The sequence below is a fragment of the Somniosus microcephalus genome, chromosome 22 (assembly GCF_052327205.1).
Source record: "Somniosus microcephalus isolate GS21.2 chromosome 22, FLI_Smic_1.0, whole genome shotgun sequence".
Taxonomy (NCBI): domain Eukaryota; kingdom Metazoa; phylum Chordata; class Chondrichthyes; order Squaliformes; family Somniosidae; genus Somniosus; species Somniosus microcephalus.
This window is the reverse complement of record NC_141008.1, coordinates 14,892,856-14,915,619: the sequence shown is the minus strand read 5'-3', so window position 1 is coordinate 14,915,619 and position 22,764 is coordinate 14,892,856. Positions and strand designations below refer to the sequence as shown.

At 46.4% G+C, this 22,764-nt stretch overlaps 1 protein-coding gene across 2 annotated transcripts in view; it reads right to left on the bottom strand.

Moving 5' to 3' along the window:
• LOC147102053 (linker for activation of T-cells family member 2-like) overlaps positions 1-22,764 on the bottom strand; it is a 134,084-nt gene that overhangs the window by 29,451 nt on the left and 81,869 nt on the right. For both annotated transcript variants that reach the window (XM_085964204.1, XM_085964203.1), the window contains exons 3-5: positions 15,676-15,721; positions 8,168-8,211; positions 79-121 (exon numbers count right to left, since the gene is read on the bottom strand). In XM_085964204.1, the coding sequence (XP_085820330.1) occupies positions 79-121; positions 8,168-8,211; positions 15,676-15,721 (133 nt within the window). The remainder of the gene's footprint in view (positions 1-78; positions 122-8,167; positions 8,212-15,675; positions 15,722-22,764) is intronic.

Below are 22,764 nucleotides of genomic sequence, written 5' to 3'. Positions count from 1 at the left end.
AGGGAAATAGTTTGATGTGTGTCGTCTGCAAGTTCTTTTTTTTACATTATTGATCATATTTTGCCCTACGGTTCTTACTCAGTCTCTGGCTCCGGCCTCGGAACTTGTTCTGGTCGTGACACTGGGAAGAAAATAAAGACATTTTACTCAGTAAAAACTTAAGGTAATACAAACTGAATTATTCCCTGAATACTTTGTTATTTAACGTGTACCGACGTTGATTTAGTCTTTGACATATAAAGGCAGCTTTCCACCAAGCCATACAAACTCTGGCATTGTGTCTGGGCCCAAACTTGCTCCACTCCCAAGTCTTAAGCTACCCACCCTCACACTTAGTATTGAAACAAAGGTCTATCTCGCTATCCTTTGTTCCTCTCTGTTCTACCTCACAGACTAACTTGTCTTGTCTCCTTTACCACCTGTGTGCGTAAAAAAAAATACACGAACAAGCCGGACAATAAAAACAACACCTTGTGACGTTCACTACCTTTAAGAATAGTGAAACCTCCCAATGTTCTTCACAGAGGAGAACTGGGCACTGAGCAGTAAAGAAAGACTTGCATTTATATAGTGCCTTTCACAACCTCAGGACGTCCCAAAGCGCTGTACTTTTTGAAGTGAGAATCACTGTTGTAATGTAGGAAACATGGCAGCCAATTTGCGCACAGCAAGCTCCCACAAACAGCAACGTGATAATGACTGGATAATCTGCTTTTGTTATGTTGATTCAGGGATAAATATTGTCCGGGACACTGGGAATAACTCCACTGCTCTTCTTTGAAATAGTGCCGTGAGATCTTTTATGTCAACCTGAGAAAGCAGACGGCAACCTGAGAGCGCAGTTTAACATCTCATCTGAAAGATGGCACCTCCGACAGTGCACTCAATGCTGCACTGGAGTGTCAGCCTAGAATTTTTGTGTTCAAGACTCTGAAGTGGGACTTGAACCCACAACCTTCTTGACTCAGAGACAAGTGTACTACCAACTGAGCCATGGCTGAAACAACTGAAAAGTAGATTGATAATTAGGAGAGGTGACTGGAGGTATGGCCAAAGATGTAGGATTCTGAAGATGGGTATAGAGGTAACAAGGGCAATAGGTTTAAGGAGAGAGTTCCAGACTGTGTGCTAAGATGGCTGAAGGCTGTGCCAGTGAAGATGGCTTGAGGGGGGGATCGGACGGGAATGCAAAGGAGGCCAGAGTCATAAGGTGCACACTGACGTAGGTCCCGGAAGAGGTAGCAGAAGTAGGGTGGGGCAAAGCCCTGAAGGGATTTATAAATGGGTATGGGGAGATTAAATTCAATATGTTGGGGATGGGGAGTCAAGGACATGGGTGATTGGGGAACATGACTCAGCAGGCAACAACAACAACGTGTATTTATAAAGCGCCTTTAACGTAGTAAAATATCCCAAGGCGCTGCAAAGCAGTATTATAAGACAAAAAAATTGACACCGAGCCACATAAGGAGAAATTAGGGCAGGTGACCAAAAGCTTGGTCAAAGAGGTAGGTTTTAAGGAGCGTCTTAAAGGAGGAAAGTGAGGTAGAGTGGCGGACAGGTTTAGGCAGGGAATTCCAGAGTGTACGGCCTAGGCAACAGAAGGCACGGCCACCAATGGTTGAGCGATTATAATCAGGAAAGCTCAGGAGGGCAGAATTAGAGGAGCGCAGATATGTCGGGGGGTTGTGGGGCTGAAGGAGATTACAGAGATAGGGAGGGGCGAGGCCATGGAGGGATTTGAAAACAAGGATGAGAATTTTGAAATCGAGGCGCTGCTTAACCGGGAGCCAATGTAGGTCAGCGAGCACAGGGGTGATGGGTGAACGGGACTTGGCGCGAGTTAGGACTCGGACAGCCAAGTTTTGGATGACCTCAAGTTTACGTAGGGTAGAATGTGGCAGGCCAGCCAGGAGTGTATTGGAATCGTCAAGTCTAGAGGTAACAAAGGCATGGATGAGGGTTTCAGCAACGGATGAGCTGAGGCAAGGGCAGAGACGGGCGATGTTACAGAGGTGGAAGTAGGCGGTCTTTGTTATGCTGCGGATATGTGGTCAGAAGCTCATTTCAGGATCAAATATGACACCAAGATTGTGAACAGTTTGGTTCAGCCTCAGACAGATTTTAGGGAGAGGGATGGAGTCAGTGGCTAGGGAACGAGTTTGTGGCAGGGACCGAAAACAATGGCTTCGGTCTTCCCAATATTTAATTGGAGAAAATTTCTGCTCATCCAGAACTGGATGTCAGACAAGCAGTCAGACAATTTAGAGACCATGGAGGGGTCGAGGGAAAAGTAGTGAGGTAGAGCTGGGTGTCATCAGCATATATGTGGAAGCTGATAGAATATAGGCAACAGAGTCTTGCATGAGTTGGAGTTTCTGTTGGCTGTAGCTTGGGACACCAGCAAGGAGAACTTGTTGGAATTGAGCCTAGAGATGACAAAAACTTGCATGAGGGTTTCAGCAGCAGTGGGGGGTGAGGTTAAGGTTGGAAGCAGGTGTCGGAGGTAGAAGTAGGTGATGAGCCAGACATGATGCACAGTTACGGGTGAAATAAGTCATTGAGGCTGTGTACATTTGGGCTCAGGTTGGGGGAGAAGGATGGATTCATGTGCTGGGGTGCAGAAGTTTTGGTGGTAGCAAACAGGATGACTTCAGTCTTGTTGATGTTAAAGGGGAGAAGAGCTCTGGCACATCTATGACTTGATATTGAATAATCAATCAGACCGCACAGTAGTGGTCAAGGAGTTGAGGGAAGTGGAGAGGTTGAGCTGAGTGTCCTCAGATGGAGACCCCTTGCTTCCTGATAATGATGCTGAGGAACAGCATGTAGACAAGGAATAGGAGGAAGCTTAGGATTTAACCTTCACGCACTCGGAAGCGACTGGGAGGAGAAACCATTGCAGGAGATGTGCTGGCTACCTGGGACAGGCAGGAGTAGAACCAAGCAATGGCAAGTGTGGCTATGGATCATAGAGGAGAAACAAAGGAGGAGGATGAAGTAGTCGACCATGATAGCACACCACGATTGCAATCACACAGGATGGCATTGGATTTTGACCAGGGCAGAAATTGACTGAAAATTTTCAAACAGGGACTATTGGGAGAGGTGAGTGTAGAGTTGGATTAATGGGAGACTGAGGCAGCCGAGTGGATAGTCAGAGATGAAAAAATCCACGAGCTCCTCACCCTTGGCATTGGAAGTGCGGATGGAGGGAGCGGAGAGGTAGGGGTTGAAGGCCGCAGCTTGTGGTCAAGAAGTGGGAATTTTGGATTGTCCTCATCCTCCAGGATAACTTTGGAGCAGTGGGAGCATTTGGCTGTGGAAGAGAGTGGAGATATTGCTTGAGGTGGTCCAGCCAGACCTAGGAGCGGACAACCAGGCCAGTCATGCGGCCAATGTGCTCAGGTGAGTTTCTCTCCCAGTGAGGCAACAGTGGAAATGTGCACAGCAGCTTAATGTCTAGGATGGAGACGTGTGAACTAATGGGCCCACCCAGAAGGGACTCAATCCTGGGACAGCGGCAGGAAAGTATCAAGGGATATGGAGCAAAGGCAGGTAAATGAGGTTGAGCCACAGATCAGCCATGATCTAATTGAATGGGGAACAGGCTCGAGCTGCTGAATATCCAACTCCTGTTCCTACGTTCCTAGATGCAGAATAAAGCTCTGCTCAAGCCTAACCTCAGAAAAGCATCTCCTACAGAGCGGGTATATTATTCATTCCCCACATTAATCGTTCTTGTGACCACTCTGGCCAAGGTTGCTAATTTCTTGGCACATTGAGCAGTGGGCAGTCTGTGCTGTGGGCCCACGACCACTAGGAACTGGTTCGAAACTGCCCAAACTCACTTCATGTAGGACAGAGCAAAGACTTTCAATCATCAGTCTGGACAAGATTCAATTATATTTATGATAGCAAAATACTGCGGATGCTGGAAATCCGAAATAACAACAGAAAATGCTGGAAAAACTCAGTAGGCCAGGCAACATCCGTGGAGAGAAAATAGAGTCGACGTTTCAGGTCGAAACCCTTTCTCTCTACGGATGTTGCCTGGCCTGAGTTTTTCCAGCATTTTCTGTTGTTATTTCAATTATATTTATCTGTGTATATTACATATATATTACTGATTTACTTGTATAAAATGTAATGTTATTTCCCATTTACCTGTATATTAATATTTCTGGCAGGGGGATGGGCATCAGGATGCAACATTAGAGAGGAGAAACAAGGTGCACAGAGGACTGGGAGAGGTGAATAGCACTAGAGTAAAGAATAGTTCAGAATTAGGAGAGAGCAGACAGGGGGCAAATGCAAGGCAGTCTAAGAAGGATTTGGAATGCATGTGCATAAATGCACATAGCATGGTAAATAAGGTTGGTGAGCTGCAGGCATAAGTCGCCACTTGGGACTATGATATAGTGACAATAACAGAGACCGGGCTCAAAGAAGGGGAGGATTGGGAACTTAACATTCCTGGCTGTAAGATATTCAGGAAAATAGTGAAGGGGCACGGCAGTTTTCACAGAATCACAACAGTGCAGATAGAGGCCATTTCGGCCCATCAAGCCTGCACCGACACATATCCCACCCAATCCCCGTAACCCCTACACCAACACATATCCCACCCTATCCCCGTAACCCCACGTATTTAATCCCCCTAACACTAAGGGTCAATTTATCATAGCCAATCAACCTAACCCACACATCTTTGGACTGTGGGAGGAAACCGGAGCACCCGGAGGAAACCCACGCAAACACGGGGAGAATGTGCAAACTCCACACAGACAGTCACCCGAGGCCGGATTCGAACCCGGGTTTCTGGCGCTGTGATGCAACAGTGCTAACCACGATGCCACCGTGCTGTATTTGTCAAAGTAACTATTATAGGACTTGAAAGGGACGATGTAATAGAGGAGCTATTACGCTACTGGGTGTGTACTATAGACCACCAAATAGTGGGTAGGAGGTAGAGGAGCAAATTTACAGGAAAATTGCAGAAAGATACAATAACTATAGAGTAGTGATAATGGGGGAGTTCAATTATCCTAATATAGACTGGTATAGTAACAGTGTAAAGGGCAAAGAGGGGGAGGAATTCCTGAAATGTGTTCAGAAGAACTTTCTTGGTCGATGTGTTTCCAGAATAACGAGGAAGGAAGCAGTGTTGGATCTAGTTCTGGGGAATGAAATGCGGCAAGTGGAGCATGTTTCGGGGCGGGGGTGCATTTGGGGAAGAGTGATCATAATAGCATCAGGTTCAGAATAGTTATGGAAAAAGATGAGGTGCAATCAAGCATAAACATACTTAACTGGAGGAGGGCCAATTTCAGTTAGCTATAAAGGGATCTGGCCCAGATGGATTGAAATCAAAAATTGGTAGGCAAAACAGTAATTGAATAATGGGAGGCCTTCAAAGAGGAGATGGTTTGGGTACAGAGTAGACACATTCCCATGAGAGGGAAAGGAAGGACTTCCGAAGCTAGAACTCCCTAGATGACTAAAGTTATAGAGATTAAAATGAAACAGAAAAATGAGGCTTATGACAAATGTAAGGTTCATCTACAGTAGAGAACCAAGCTGAATATAGAAAGTACAGAGGAGAACTGAAAAAGGAAATAAGAGGGGCAAAGAGAGAGAATAAGAATAGATTAGCAGCTAACATAAAAGGGGAGCTAAAAGTCTTTTATAAACATATAAATATTAAAAGGGTAGTCAAAGGAATGGTGGGGCCAATTAGGGACCAAAAAGATCTTTTTGTGGAGGCAGAAGGCATGGCTGGGGTACAAAATATGTATTTTCCATCTGTCTTTACTGGAGAAGAGGATGCAGCAGTAAAGGAGGCAGGAGAGATATTGGATCGGATAAAAATAGATAAAGAGGAGGCACTTAAAATGTTGCAGTCCTCAAAGTAGAAAAGTCACCCGGTCCGAGTGGGATTCTTCCGAGATTACTGAGGGAAGCACGGGTGGAAATTGTGGAGGCTCTGGCCACAATTTTCCAATCCTCCTTGGATATGGGAGTGGTGCGAGAGGACTGGAGGATTGCAAATGTTACACCGCTGTTCAAAAAATGGGAGAGAGATAAACTACAGCCAGTCAGGATGTGGGGAAACTTTTAGAGACAATAACCCGGAACAAAATTAATTGGCATTTGGAAATATATGGGTTAATAAATGAAAGAAAGCATGGATTTGTTAAAGCCAAATTGTGTTTAACTAAGTTTATTGAGTTTTTTGATGAAGTTCTTTAAGAGGGTTGATGAGGGTACTGCAGTTGATGTTGTGTATATGGACTTTCAAAAGGCCTTTGACAAAGTACCACATAATAGACATGTTAGCAAAATTAAAGCCCATGGAATTAACGGGCAGTGGCAGCATGGATACAAAATTGGCTAAGGGACAGAAAACAGAGAGTAGTGGTGAATGGTTGTTTTTCAGACTGGAGGAAGGTATACAGTGGTGATTCCCAGGGGTTGGTATTAGGACCACTGCTCTTTCTGATATATATTAATGACTTGGACTTGGGTATACAGGGCATAATTTCAACATTTGCAAATGACACAAAACTCAGCAATGTAGTAAGCAATGAGGAGAATTGTAACAGACTTCAGGAGGACATAGACAAACTGGTGAAGAATGAAGAGAGGCAATATGAATTAAATGATAAATTTTAAAGCAGTAACAGAGAGACCTGGGGGTGAATGTACACAAATCTTTGAAGGTGGCAGGACAAGTAAAGAAAGCTGTTAAAAAGCATATGGGATCCTTGGCTTTATTCATAGCGGGGAAAATTCGTTAGCAACCATTTTGGGTTGCTAATAGCGCCGGCGATCGCTAACTTCAGTTTTAGCGCCCCAAGAGGGAGGTGCACGGCAATTCAAGCACTTCACTTCCTTCTTAGAGCGCTAACCCCGAATATCGGAGCGGTGCATTCTGCAGCGCTACGCACTGGGTCACGTAACACTGCCGCATGGAAGGGCTCTTCCCCTCATTAAAGGGGATGGCCCAAGCCCACAACTCTGCGGGGCCCTACCTGGACCACCGGGGAGCAGGGAGCCTTGCCAGCAGCCCGGTACTCAGGAGGAGTGCAGGGCTGCCAGATCGCGGCACGGACCCTGCGTTTAAAGACGCAACGGGTCACAACAAGTCGGCTGATTATTTTTCTCTGCCCGTCGCCTCCCCTTTAGTTAGCGCCCCGCGAGCCTCCTGCCACTCTGTTTCCTGAATCGGTCGCTCTCATCACTCAGCACAGATTCAGGGGACGCGAGCCAATTTTGCAGGCGGGGCAAAAATGGGGCGCTGCGCACGGTGATGACACCGTCATCGCCTGTGGAGCGGGGTGCTACCGGTTACCGCCGCCGCTAAAGACTCCCGCTGAATTTAGCAGGAGTCGTTAGCAGTGCCGCGCCTGGGCAAAAAGTTGTTTGCGTCCAATAAGTATCACCCCACCCGGGGCGCTAACGAGGGGCGCAAATGCACCGAATTTCTAGCCCTATAGAATACAAAAGCAAGGAAGTTATGCTAAACCTTTATAAAACACTGGTTAGGCCCCAGCTGGAGTATTGTGGCCAATTCTGGGCCCCACACATTAGGAAGGATGTCAAGGCCTTGGAGAGGGTGCAGAGGAGATTTACTAGAATTGTTCCAGGGATGAGGGACTTCAGTGATGTGGGGAGACTGGAGAAGCTGGGGTTGTTCTCCTTAGAGCAGAGAAGGTTAAAAGGAGATTTAATAGAGGTGTTCAAAATCATGAACAGTTTTGATGGAGTAAATACGGAGAAACTGTTTCCAGTGGCAGAAGGGTCGTTAACCAGAGGACACAGATTTAAGGTGATTGGCAAAAGAACCAGAGGCGACATGAGGAATTATTTTATTTACACAGCGAGTTGTTGTGATCTGGAATGCGCTGTCTGAAAGGGCGGTGGAAGCAAATTCAATAGTAACTTTCAAAAGGGAATTGGATAAATACTTGAAGGGGAAAAATTTGCAGGGCTATGGGGAAAGAGCAGTGAGATTAATTGGAGAGCTCTTTCAAAGACCCGGCACAGGCACAATGGGCCGAATGGCCTCCTTGTGTGCTCTATGATTTACTTGTATATCAATATTTTTCATTTACCCATATATTAATATTTCTCATTTATTTGCATATTAATATTTCACATTTACCTGTATATGATCTCACTACTTCAAATCGTTTCTTGTCTTCATTCCTAAAAAGAGTAGATGTTAATTTGTCTGAAAACTGAACATTTTTCTCCAGTCTTGTGGCTGAATTCTCATTTTTGACACTCAGGAATCCAATCTCTGTTACAAAAGTATGAGGAAGTAGCATAAATTGCAACAGACAGGTAACACCTCTATACCACAATTCCTCAGATAATGAAGCAGTCCATGCCCGCATGCAGCAAGACCTGCATAAATTCCAGGCTTGGGCAGATAAGTGGCAAGCAACATTCGAGCCACACAATGCCAGGCCATCTTCAACAAGAGAGAGCCTAACCACTTGGCATTCAATGGCATTACCATCTCTGAGTCCCCCACACCATCAAAAGATAAAGTCACATTTTAGAATCATAAAACTTACTTTGTATTCTACACAGCAGTTCCGTGAAAGTAAAAAGGAAAGTGGCAGATGGAATTTAATACAGAGAAGTGTGAGGTGATGCATTTTGGCAGAAGGAACAGGGAGAGGCAATATACACTTAATGGCACAGTTTTAAAGAGTGTGCAGGGACAGAGGGACCTGGGAGTTAATGTGCATAGGTCCCTGAAGGTGGCAGGACATATTGAGAGAGTGGTTAGCGAAGCAAATGGGATCTTGGGCTTCATAAATAAAGGTATTGAGTACAAAAGTAGGGAAGTTATGCTGAACTTTTATAAAGCGCTAGTTAGACCACAACTGGATGATTGCGTCCAGTTCTGGTCACCACACTTTAGGAATGATGTAAAAGCCCTTGAGAGGGTGCAGAGGAGATTTACCAGAATGGTTCTGGGGATGGGGAATCTTAGCTACAAGGACAGGTTGGAGAAGCTGGATTTGTTTTCATTAGAGCAAAGGAGGTTGAGGGGTGATTTGATTGAGGTGTACAAGATTATGACGGGTTTGGATAGGCTAGACGGGGAAAGGCTGTTCCCACTAGGTGATGGTACAAGGACTAGGGGACACAGATTTAAGGTTTTGGGCAAGAGATACAGGGGGGATGTAAGGAAAAACTTTTTTATGCAACGAATGGTGAGGACCTGGAACTCGCTGCTGACGGAAGTGGTGGAAGCGGAGACACTCAGGGCCAGAAATTCAGTAGGCTTTGCGCCCAGTTTTCGCCCAAAGAGGGCTTTTGCGCCACTAGAGGAGCTTGCGCTGATATTCAGCGCTGCGTTAATGGCGGCGGTAGCCGGTAGCGCTGCGCCGACACCGATGACGTCATCGGTGTGCGCAGTGCCCCGGTTCCACCCCGCGACCGACCCGACCCCCATATTTAGTTGCGGCCGCCTCTTCCGCAGCGGCCGCAAACAACGTTCAGCAACCGGGGCCGTCCTGCAGCCTTATTGGGGCGAGTTAAGGCGGAGGTGCGGCCGGCCGCTTCTTCGGCGGCCGCCTGCCCGCACCTCCTTCCCCGGCCTCCACCACCCCCCCCCCCCCCCCCCGCGGCATTGCCGGCTGCTTTCCGGGAGCCCGGCACTTCTCCGTGGTGCCGGGCTCATTTGCCGGCACTAGCGAGCGGCGATCTCGGAGTTGCAGGCACCTCCCCCTTAAGAGAAGGAGGAAGGCCTGCCGTACCACAGCCTGCCGCTCCGCAGCGGGTGGCGCTGCAGCACCTAGCGCGCCGAAATTCCGTTTCAGCGCCCCAAGCGGGGGCGGCCACACCCTTGAATTGCGGCCGGCTTCGACTTGGGGCACTGAAACTGAATTTCCGGTGGGCACACGTGGCTCCGCGCGCAGCGGTAACTTTTGGGCGCAAGCCAGCTGGCGGGCCCAAAGTGAATTTCTAGCCCTCAATGTTTTCAAGGGGAGACTGGATAGGCACTTGAGGGAAATAAACGTGCAGGGCTACGGGGATAGAGCAGAGGAATGGGACTGACTGGATTGCTCTACAGAGAGCCGGCACGGACTCGATGGGCCAAATGGCCTCCTTCTGTGCCGTTATGACTCTATAACTCTATGAGACTTACATTGAAGTAGCACTTTATCACATCTCTCAGAAACCTCAATATGTCAATTTCAGACAGCGCGCACTGTATCAATCGCTTACTGATCAATATTAGAAACAGAAACATTGAAGATAGGAGCAGGAGTAGGCCATTCGGCCCTTCGAGCCTGCTCCGCCATTCAATGAGATCATGGCTGATCATCCAAATTCAGTACCCTGTCCCTGCCTTCTCCCCATATCATAGAGTCATAGAGTCATAGAGTTTTACAGCACAGAAAGAGGCCCTTCGGCCCATCGTGTCTGCGCCGCCCATCCATCCCTGTCCAGTCTAATCCCATTTTCCAGCATTTGGTCCATAGCCTTGTATGCAATGGCATTTCAAGTGCTCATCCAAATGCTTCTTGAATGTTGTGAGGGTTCCTGCCTCTACCACCCTTTCAGGCAGTGAGTTCCAGCTTCCAACCACCCTCTGGGTGAAAAAGTTCCTCCTCAAATCCCCCCTAAATCTCCTGCCCCTTACCCTGAATCTGTGCCCCCTTGTTATTGACCCCCCTACTAAGGGGAAAAGTTCCTCTTTATCTACCCTATCTATGCCCCTCATCATTTTGTACACCTCAATCAGGTCCCCCCTCAGCCTCCTTTGCTCCAAGGAAAACAACCCCAGCCTGTAGAGTCTCTCTTCATAGCTAAGGCGCTCCATCCCAGGTAACATCCTGGTGAATCTTCTCTGCACCCTCTCCAGAGCAATCACATCCTTCCTATAGTGAGGCGACCAGAACTGCACACAGTACTCCAGCTGTGGCCTCACCAGCGTTTTGTACAGCTCCATCATAACCTCCCTACTCTTATATTCTATGCCTCTGCTAATGAAGGCAAGTATCCCATATGCCTTTTTAACCACCTTATCTACCTGCTCCGCTGCCTTCAGGGATCTATGTACATGTACACCAAGGTCCCTCTGACCCTCTGTACTTCCTAGGGCCCTACCACCCATTGTGTATTCCCTTGCCTTATTTGACCGTCCAAAATGCATCACCTCGCATTTTTCCGGGTTAAATTCCATTTGCCACTTTTCCGCCCATCTGACCAACCCGTTAATATCGTCCTGTAGCCTGAGACTTTCCTCCTCGCAATTTACCACCCCACCAATTTTCGTGTCATCCGCGAACTTACTGATCATACCCTTTACATTCTCATCCAAATCGTTAATGTAGATCACAAACAGCAAGGGACCCAGCACCGATCCCTGAGGTACCCCACTGGACACAGGCTTCCAGTCACAAAAGCAACCTTCGACCATCACCCTCTGCCTCCTGCCACTCAGCCAGTTTAGGATCCAACGCGCCAAGGCCCCCTGGATCCCATGGGCTCTTACCTTCTTGACCAGTCTCCTATGCGGGACTTTGTCAAAAGCTTTACTGAAGTCCATGTAAACCACATCCACAGCATTTCCCTCATCTACACAGCTAGTCACCCCCTCGAAAAATTCAATCAGATTGGTCAGACATGATTTACCCTTGACAAAGCCATGCTGACTATCCCCGATTAATCCTTGCCTCTCCAAGTGGAGACTAATTCTGTCCCTCAGAATTTTTTCCAATAATTTCCCTACCACAGATGTTAGGCTCACTGGCCTGTAATTCCCTGGTTTATCCCTGCTACCCTTCTTGAATAATGGTACTACGTTAGCTGTTCTCCAGTCCTCTGGTACATCCCCTGTGGCCAGAGAGGTTCTGAAAATTTGTGTCAGAGCCCCCGCAATCTCCTCCCTTGCCTCACACAACAGCCTGGGATACATCTCGTCCGGGCCTGGGGATTTATCCACTTTTTGGCCTGCTAAAACCGCTAGTACCTCCTCCCTCTCGATGCTAATATGTTCAAGTATGTCACAGTCCCCTTGCCCGATTTCTATGCCTACATCATCTTTCTCCACAGTGAACACGGAGGCAAAAAATTCATTTAAAACCCCACCTACTTCTTCTGGCTCTACACACAGCTTGCCACTTTGGTCCCTAATGGGCCCTACCCTTTCCCTGGTTATCCTCTTGCTCTTAATATACTTATAAAACATCTTAGGATTTTCCTTTATCTTGCTCGCCAGTGTTATTTCATGGCCCCTCCTCGCCCTCCTAATTTCCTTTTTAAGTATGCCCCTGCACCTCTTATACTCCTCTAGGGCTTCCACCGTCTTTTGTCTTTTGTAACTGCCAAAAGCCCCCCTTTTTTTCCTAATGCATTTTTGTATGTCCTTTGTCATCCAAGGTTCCCTTTGCTTGTTGGTCCCACCCTTGACCCTTACAGGAACATGTTGGTGTTGTACTCTCTCTATTTCCCTTCTGAAAGCCTCCCACTGTTTTGATGTGGATTTTCCTATAAGTAGCTGCTCCCAGTCCACTTTGGCCAGATCCTGTCTTATCTTATTAAAATCTGCCTTCCCCCAATTTAGAACCCTTATTTCCGGGCCGTCTTTGTCTTTTTCCATGACCACCTTAAATCTCACCGAATTGTGGTCACTATCGCCAAAATGCTCTCCTACAGACACGTCCACCACCTGCCCGTCTCCATTCCCTAGAATTAGGTCCAGCACCGCTCCCTCTCTTGTAGGACCTTCTACATGTTGGCTCAAAAAGCTTTCCTGAATGCACTTTAAGAATTTTTCACCCTCCAAGCCTTTCACACTCTGACTATCCCAATTTATATTGGGGAAGTTGAAATCCCCCACTATTATTACCCTATTATTTTCGCACTTCTCTGAGATTTGGCTGCATATCTGTTCCTCTATCTCCCCCTGGCTGTTTGGGGGCCTATAGTACACTCCCAGCAAGGTGCTTGCCCCCTTTTTGTTTTTAAGTTCTACCCATATGGCCTCATTAGAGGAACCCGCTAATATATCATCCCTCCTTACAGCAGTAATAGACTCCTTAATTAATATTGCAACACCCCCTCCCCTTTTACCCCCCCCTCTGTCTCGCCTGAAGATTCTGTACCCCGGAATATTCAGCTGCCAGTCCTGACCCTCCCTCAACCATGTCTCCGTGATAGCCACAATATCGTACTCCCATGTGTTCATCAACAACTTCAGTTCATCCACCTTATTTGCAAGACTCCTTGCATTAAAATAAATGCATTCCAGCCCTGCCATATTCCCTTTTGCCTTCACATCTTTGCTCTGCCTTCCCTGCTGACTTGTTTTTTCCTCCGTATTTGGCTGTACCTCACCCCCTACTATAGCTCCACTCTGTATCCCATCCCCCTGCCGAGTTAGTTTAAACCCCCCCCAGCAGTGCTAGCAAACCTCCCCGCAAGGATATTGGTTCCCCTCTGGTTCAGGTGTAAACCGTCCGACTTGTACAAGTCCCACCTGCCCCAGAAACAGTCCCAGTGATCCAGGAAACTAAAGCCCTCCCTCCTGCACCATCCCTTCAGCCACGCATTCATCTGTTCTATCCTCCTATTCCTATACTCACTAGCACGTGGCACCGGGAGTAATCCAGAGATTACAACCTTTGAGGTCCTGCTCCTTAACCCTGCCCCTAGCTCCCTAAATTCTTGCTGCAGGACCTCATCCCTCTTTTTACCTATGTCGTTGGTACCAATGTGGACCACGACCTCCGGCTGTTCACCCTCCCCCTCCAGAATGCCCTGCAGCCGCTCAGTGACATCCTTGACCCTGGCACCAGGGAGGCAACAAACCATCCTGGATTCACGTCTACGGCCACAGAAACGCCTATCCGTTCCCCTTACTATAGAATCCCCTACCACTATTGCTCTCCCACTCTTTTCCCTCCCCTCCTGGGCAGCAGGAGCGCCCCCAGTGCCAGGAAGCTGGCTGCTGCTGCCTACCCCTGGTGGGTCATCCCCCCCAACAGTATCCAAAATGGTATACCTGTTTGAGAGGGGAATGGCCACAGGGGTTTTCTGCATTACCTGCCTACTTCTATTGCTCCGCCTGATGGTCACCCCTTTCCTTTCTTCCTGTGTAGCCCTTCCCTGCGGTGTGACCAACTCACTAAACGTGCTATCCACCAACTTCTCAGCCTCGTGATCCCTTGATCCCTTTAGCCTTAAGAAATATATCCAACTCTTTCTTGAATATATTTAATGAACTGGCCTCCACCGCCCTCTGGCAGAGAATTCCACAGGTTCACCACTCTCTGGATGAAGAAATTCCTCCTCATTTCAGTCCTAAATGGCTTACCCCTTATCCTTAGACTATGACCCCTGGTTCTGGGCTCCCCCGCCATCAGAAACATCCTTCCTGCATCTAGTCTGTCCAGGCCTGACAGTATTTTATAGGTTTCGATGAGATCCCCTCTCAATCTTCTAAACTCCAGCGAGTATAAGCCCAATCGACACAATCTCTCCTCATACGTCATTCCTGCCATCCCAGGTATCAGCCTGGTGAATCTTCGCTGCACTCCCTCCATGGCAAGAACGTCCTTCCTCAGGTAAGGCAACCAAAACTGCACACAATACTCAAGGTGTGGTCTCACCGGGGCCCTGTACAACTGTAGCAAGACATCCTTGTTCCTGTACTCGAACCCTCTTGCTACGAAGGCCAACATACCATTTGTGTCAATTTCAAACAGAGCGCACTGTATCAATCCCTTACTGATCAATATTGTGTCAATTTCAGACAGAGCGCACCTTACCAGAAATTCGGGTCGGGGGCTTCCCGCGGGTGCAAGCCCCCAATCTGCACTTACCTTGCGCGCCGGCCGTTGAGCTGTAGGGCCCCGTGGAATTCCTATCCTGGGCCTGCTCCAGCTGCCGGCGCGCAGTGCTTGCATATCCCAGGGGCGCAGTTCGATGCGTCCCCTGGGATCACGTGGGCCATGGGCAGCCAATCGGAGCAGGAAATGCTCCATCCATAAGTCTGACAGGAAGTGCTGTCCAGACTTATAAATACTACGGCCCCAAAATAGCACTAAACCTTCAAATAAATTTTTTAAAACATCACATTTTTTAAATAAACTATAAATTACATGAAATAACTATTTTAAACAATAATTTAAATTTTTGAAAAAAATAATTTTATATTCTAACAGGGCTAAAAATAAACTTATCTTGCTTTAAAGTATTTAAAAATAATAAACCTGTGGAAAAAATGTTTTAATTTTAATTAATTCACCATTTACCTTGTAAAAAGCAGGCCTTACGCCTGCTTTTTACATTTCTAACTTCTGCAGGCTTACCCTCCCGGGAAAACCTGTAAAAAAAATGTAAGTTTGATGCGCACGCACAGCCTCCCCCGCACATGCGTTCGACCTCTGAACCCCTTCGTTCAGAGGAACGGAAGTGCCGTTTTCCCGCGCATGCGCAGTGCATGCAGGAAACCGGCACTTCCATTGGGCCTACGGGTGAGTACCCCATGCGTACTCACCCGTGGAGACCCGAATTTCTGGGCCATTGTGTCAATTTCAGACAGAGCGCACCGTATCAATCCTGCGGACACTTGATGCTCACGTAGTGCCCAACACATAAAAGAACACTGCAGTTTTGAACTGTAATCCGAGTTTTACTTACGTGTGAACACTTTGGCCTTTTCTCCTGGTCTCTTCTCTGATTATAGCTGTGGGTGAGAAAGAAGACCCATTAGCTCATCAAGCCAATCCGAAGTTAAAAGTAATGGCCCACTTCGTAATTTTTTTCTCCCTCCTTCTTCCACCAGATTTCTCCTTCTCCGCCTCCACCTCCCTGACAACGACTCACGCCAGGGATGTGGTTTCATGAACATCAGCACCTCGAGGGTAATAATCTCTGGATTATTGCCCGAGCCACGTGCAAATTGGCAGAGCAGGAGAGTTAACACGTGGCTAAATCACAGAATCACAGAATCTACAGTGCAGATAGAGGCCATTTCGGCCCATCGAGCCTGCACCGACACATATCCCACCCTATTCCCGTAACCCCACGTATTTAATCCCCTAGCACTAAGGGTCAATTTATCATAGCCAAATCAACCTAACCTGCACATCTTTGGACTGTGGGAGGAAACCGGAGCACCCGGAGGAAACCCACGCAAACACAGGGAGAATGTGCAAACTCCACACAGACAGTCGCCCGAGGCCAGATTTGAACCCGGGTCCCTGGCGCTGTGAGGCAACAGTGCTAACCACTATGCCACCGTGCTGGTGTGGGAAAGAGGGGTTCCTTTTCATGGGACACTGGCACCAGTACTGGGACAGGGAGGAGCTGTACCAATGGGACGGGTCCTACCTGAACTGAAATAGGTCCAGTATCCTAGTGGAAAGGGTAAATAGGGAGTTGGCAAAGGTTTTAAACTAATAAGACCGGGGGGGGAGAGGAAAGGACAGGAGGACATAAATGGCCTGGAAATAAATAGAGTTATAGAACAGGACTGTAAAATGATGGTTAAAAATAAAGTGCAAGGAACTGCTATTAAAAATTAGTTAAACTGTCTGTACAGCAATGAATGTAATAAATCAGGGGAACTGGAAGCAATAATACATTACGAAGAACCAGATATAGTAGGGATTACTGAGACATGACTACAGAAAAATCAGGACTGGGAATTAAACATTGCAGGGTATAACATATTTAGAAAAGTTAGAGAGGGAAACAGGAGAGGTGGAGTAGCTGTACTTATTAGGGATAACATAATGGCAGTAGAAAAAACTGATGCCGCTATCAGCAAGACAGAAATAGAATCCATGTGGATAGGGATAAAAGATAATAAAGGATCAATCACACTAATAAGGGTAGTCTACAGACCACCTAATAGTGGGAGGGAGGTGGAGGAAGAAATATGCAAACAAATTAGCAAAATGAGAAAAAATATAGAATAATAATCATGGGGGATTTCAACTACCCTGAAATTAATTGGCCAGAAGAGGTAGATAATGGGAATAAGGGAATGGAGTTCTTATAATGTGTACAGGACTCTTTTCAAACCCAGTATGTAAGAAGCCCATCAAGGGAAGAGTCACTACTGGATCTAACAATAGGCAATGAACCAGAGCAGATAAGAGAAGTAAAAGTAGGAGAACATCTAGGCAATAGTGACCATAATATAATATGGTTTAAGATAATAATTGAGAATGACATAAGCATGACAAAGACCAGAGTAATAGATTGGAGAAAAGCTGACTTTGAGGGGCTGAGAATATTACTTTGGAAATTAAATGGACAACAATATTGGCAAACAATGATGCAGAACAGCAATGGGAAACATTTAAAAAGGTGTTAAACAGAGTACAGGAAAAGATATATTGCACTATAATAAAACAAGAATAAATTAAACTCTAATGAGATCATGGATAAATAAAGACATACGGGAATATTTGAGGGTAAGGGAAGTGGCGTACTCCAAGTACATGGACAGCAGGGGAGAGCAGAACAAGGCAGAATATGAAGAGATTGGGGAGAAGTAAAAAATTAGGTAGTCAAAGAGGAACTATGAAATTAAATTAGCACGGTAAATAAGGAACATAGGAACTGGAGTAAGCCCCTCAACCCTGTTCCACCATTTAATGAGATCATGGCTGATCTATGACCTAACCCCATATATCCACCTTTGGCCCATATCCCTTAATACCTTTGGTTAACAAAAATCTATCAAGCTCAGATTTATAATTAACAATTAACCCAGCTGCCATGTGCAGAAGAGAGTTCCAAACTTCTACAACCCTTTGCATGTATAAGTGTTTCCTAATTTCACTCCTGAAAGGTCTGGCTCTAATTTTAGACTAAGCCCCCTAGGCCTAGACTCCCCAACCAGCGGAAATAGTTTCTCTCTACCCTATTAGTAGCCCTTAATATCTTGAAAACTTTGATCAAATCACCCCTTAATCTTCAAAATTCCAAGGTATACAACCTTAGTTTGTGTAATCGCTCCTCGTAATTTAACCCTTGGAGTCCAGGTATCATTCTGGTAAACCTACGCTGCACTCCCTCCAAGGCCAATATATCCTTCCTAACATGTGGTGCCCAGAACTGCTCACAGTGCTCCAGGTGTGGTGCCCAGAACTGCTCACAGTGCTCCAGGTGTGGTGCCCAGAACTGCTCACAGTGCTCCAGGTGTGGTGCCCAGAACTGCTCACAGTGCTCCAGGTGTGGTGCCCAGAACTGCTCACAGTACTCCAGGTGTGGTGCCCAGAACTGCTCACAGTGCTCCAGGTGTAGTGCCCAGAACTGCTCACAGTGCTCCAGGTGTGGTGCCCAGAACTGCTCACAGTGCTCCAGGTGTGGTGCCCAGAACTGCCCACAGTACTCCAGGTGTGGTGCCCAGAACTGCTCATAGTGCTCCAGGTGTGGTGCCCAGAACTGCTCACAGTGCTCCAGGTGTGGTGCCCAGAACTGCTCACAGTACTCCAGGTGTGGTCTAACCAGGGCTTTGTGTAGCTGTAGCATGACTTCTAATCCCTTGTATTCTGATCCTCTAGATATAAAGGCCAGCATTCCATTAGTCGTCTTGATTATTTTTTGTACCTGTTCATGACATTTTAATGATATATGTAGATGGACCCCTAAGTCATTTTGGACCTCCACTGCTTCTAGCTTTTCACCATTTAGAAAGTACTCTGATCAATCCTTTATTAGATCCAAAGTGGGTGACTTCACAATTGCCTACATTGAAATCTATTTGCTACAGTTTTGCCCATTCGCTTAATCAATTAATATCTCCTTGTAATTTTATGCTTCCATCTACACGGCTTACAATGCCACCTATTTTTTGTGTCATTGGCAAACTTGGATATGTGACTCTCTATCCCATCATCTAAGTCATTAATAAATACTGTGAATAGTTGAGGCCCCAACACAGATCACTGTGGGACGTCACTAGTCACATCCTGCCAATTAGAGTACCCGCCCATTATCCCTACTCTCTGTCTCCTGCCGTTCAGCCAATCTCCTAACTAGGTCAATAATTTGCCCTCAATTTCATGAGCTTGAACTTCATCCTCTTATGAGGGACTTTATCGAATGCCTTCTGGAAGTCTATATAAATAACACTGATAGACATTCCCCTGTCCACTACTTTAGTCACCTCTTCAAAAGATTCAATCAGACATGACCTACCTTTCACAAATCCATGCTGGCTCTCTCTGATCAACTGAAAATTTTCAATGTGTTCAGTCACTCTATCCTTAATTATAGACTCGAGTAATTTCTCGACAATAGATGTTAAGCTAACGGGTCTATAATTCATTCCCTGGTTTCCCTCTCTCACCTTTCTTAAATAGCAGAGTGACATGCACAACTTTCCAAACTAAAGGAATGTTGCCTGAATCGAGAGAACTTTAGAAGATCATAGTTAGAGCATCTGCAATGTTCTCACCTACTTCCCTTAAAACCCTGGGATGAAAACCATCTGGTCCTGGGGATTTGTCACTCTTTACTGTCATTATTTTCTTCATTACTGTTAATTTGCTTACGTTAATTTGAGTGAGTCCCCATCCCTAATTCAATATTAGTTTCCTTGGCTGTCCAGCAGTTATTCTCTTCCTCTACTGTAATTACTGACTCAAAGTAATTATTTAACATGTCCGCCATTTACTTATTTTCATTTATAATATCACCAGTCTGTGTTTAAGGGGCCAACATTGCTCTTAACCACTCTCTTTTTCCTAATATAATTGTAAAGGTTTTTGTGTTGCTTTTTATATCCCTTGCAAGTTATTTTCATACTTTCTTTTTGTAGCACTTACTGTCTGTTTTGCTACCCTTTGCTGTTCTTTGATTCTTTCCCATTCACCAAGATCGGTGTTATTTTTTGCACTCTTGTAGGCTTTATTTTAAGTTTTCTGCTGTCCTTTACCTCTTCAGTCGTCCAAGGCTGTTTTTTTGGCACGTAGAGCTGTTGCCCCTCAGGGGTATAAACTGGTTCTGCATCACATTAAATTCTTTTTCAAATACCTCGCACTGATCTTCTGTCGTTTTACCCATTAACAGATTTATCCAGTTTACTGTGGACAGTCTCTGTCTCATCGCATTGATGTCTGACTTACCTAAGTCTCGAATAGATTCTAGTAACTGTTTTGTGTATCTCCCTTTCAAACACTATGTTGAACTCAATCATAGAATGATCGCTATTAGATAAATGTTCACGCATTGTTAGGCTGTTAATTAAATCAGGTCATTGTTCATTATTAAATCTAATATGGACTATCACCTTGTTGGTTCTAGGACATATTGTTGCAAAAAATTATCCTGAACACACTTAAGAAATTTGCTACCTTTCTAACAGGTGCTCGTCTGCTTATCCCAATCTTTATGGAAGTTAAAATCCCCCATTAAAACCACACTGCCTTTACTACATGCTTATCTAATCTCTGCATTAATACATTCTGCCACTTCACAGCTGCTACCAGGGTACCTATACACAACTCCCACTACAGTCTTAAATCCTTTTCTATTTTTTAATTACTATTTTTTACACATAAAGGCCTAGAAATTCAGTGGGCTGCGCCACCCGTTAGTGCCCTAAGAGGGCACTTAGTGGGTTGGATGCCACTGGCCACGCCTCCCGCTAAATTTAGCGGTATGCTAATGGCGGCGCTAGCCGTTAGCGCTGCGCCACTACCGATGACATCATCGGTGTGTGCAGTGCCCCGCTACTGCCCCGATTGCGAAATTTAGTTGCACCCCCTGCTTTAACGCCAGTCGCTATTTGCAACTGGTTCAGGGGGGCCTACCTGCGGCGGTTGAGGTGCGGGGCGGCCATTTTTTTTGCTGGCCGCCTGCCAGCACCTCTCCGCGCCGCCGTCCCCGGCCTCCTGAGGCCCCCCCCCCGTGGAGTGCCGGCTGTGTTCCAAGAGCCCGGCATTTCTCCTCGGTGCCGGGCTCTTTTGCCGGCACTCGTGATCTTTGATTGCGCTGCAGCAGGCCCCTCCCCTTTACGAAGGGAAGGAAGGCCTGCAGTACCACAGCACGCCGTGCCGCAGCGTGTGGCGCTGCGGCACGTTGCGCAGCGATATTGAGTTGCAGCGCCTCAAGAGGGATGCAGGGCGCCTCCAGTAGCGCCGCGCTTCCCTCTGGGGCGCGCAAAGTCCATTTCCGGCGGGCGGCCGCGACTACTTCCGGGGCGCTACTTTTAGCGCCCTGGCAAGGCTGGCGCCCCAAACGGGGCACCACTGAATTTCTAGGCCAAAGTCTCCACTGCCTGCTTACTTCTTGTTATATCATCTCTTATCATAGAAGTAATTTCATCCTTAATCACTAATGCTGTTCCTCTTCCCTCCACCAGATTCCCCATCCTTCCTGTAGACCTTATAACCTGGTATATTCAGTTCCCGGTCCTGACCGTCTTGCAGCCATGTCTCAGTAATGGCTACTCTATTGTACCCTCTAAATTGATGAATTGCTCCTGCAGTTCATTCAGTTTGCTCCTTATACTCCGTGTGTTTGTATAAAGAACGCTTATTTGGGCCACACACCCTAGCCTGTCCTTCTGCTCTAATGTTGTTTTTCTCACTTGTTTCTTATTTCTCTCTCCTGATTTAATCACTTTACATCTTTTAGTTTTCCCTCTACATGTAGTGCCTGAAGTACAACTTCTGACCATTACTCTACTCTCTTCCTTTTCATTTGTTTTAGAATTACTATTTATACAACCTATTGCACCTGAGCCCTCCCCCTCGCCCATTTACTCATTTGATTGCCCTATTTATCCTTTCTGTTAGGACCCTGGACCCAGCCCAGGTCAGGTGGGGCCCATCTCAATGGAGAAAATATTCTACAGGCACATCAATAAAAAAAGGAAAGTCGGGATGGGAATAGGGCCACTAAGGGACGGGCAGGATAAAATCACAGGCAGCGATAGCGAAATGGAAAAAATATTAAATCATTATTTTGCTTCAGTATTTACCAGGGAGATGGATCAGGTGGACATGACCTTGGAAGATGAGATTAGAAATGTTATAACCGTATTTAAATTAAAAAGAGGAGAAATATTAAATAAATTAATCAAACTCAATGATGATAAAACCCCTGGTACGGATGGGTTGCATCCATGCATTGTAAAAGAATCTAGGGAAGAGATAGCAAGAGGCATTATTACACATATTTAATAATTCATTCAGTGCTTGGGCCTCAGCTATTTACAATCTATATTAATGACTTAGACTATTTCCTTTAGCAGAGGGGTCAAAAACCAGGGGGCACAGATTTAAAGTAATTGGTGGAAGGTTTAGAGGGGATTTGAGGGGAAATGTCTTCACCCAGAGGGTTGTGGGGGTCTGGAACTCACTGCCTGTTAAGGACATCTCCTCTGGGCTGGAGAGAAACTTGGAGTGGGAGGGGGAGGATCCAGTTGTCGTGGTCCATGTTGGTACCAACGACATAGATAGGACAAGGAAGGAGGTTCTGCTGAGGGAGTTTGAGCAGCTAGGGGTCAAATTAAAAAGCAGAACCACAAGGGTAATAATCTCTGGATTACTACCTGAGCCACGTGCAAATTTGGCTAGGGTAAATAAAATTAGAGAGTTAAATGCGTGGCTCAAAGCCTGGTGTGGGAGAAATGGGTTTTGCTTCCTGGGACACTGGCATCAGTACTGGGACAGGAGAGAGCTGTTCCGTTGGGACGGACTTCAGTTGGCCAGTGCTGGGACTAGAGTCCTGGCAAATCGAATAACTAGGGCTGTAGAGAGGGCT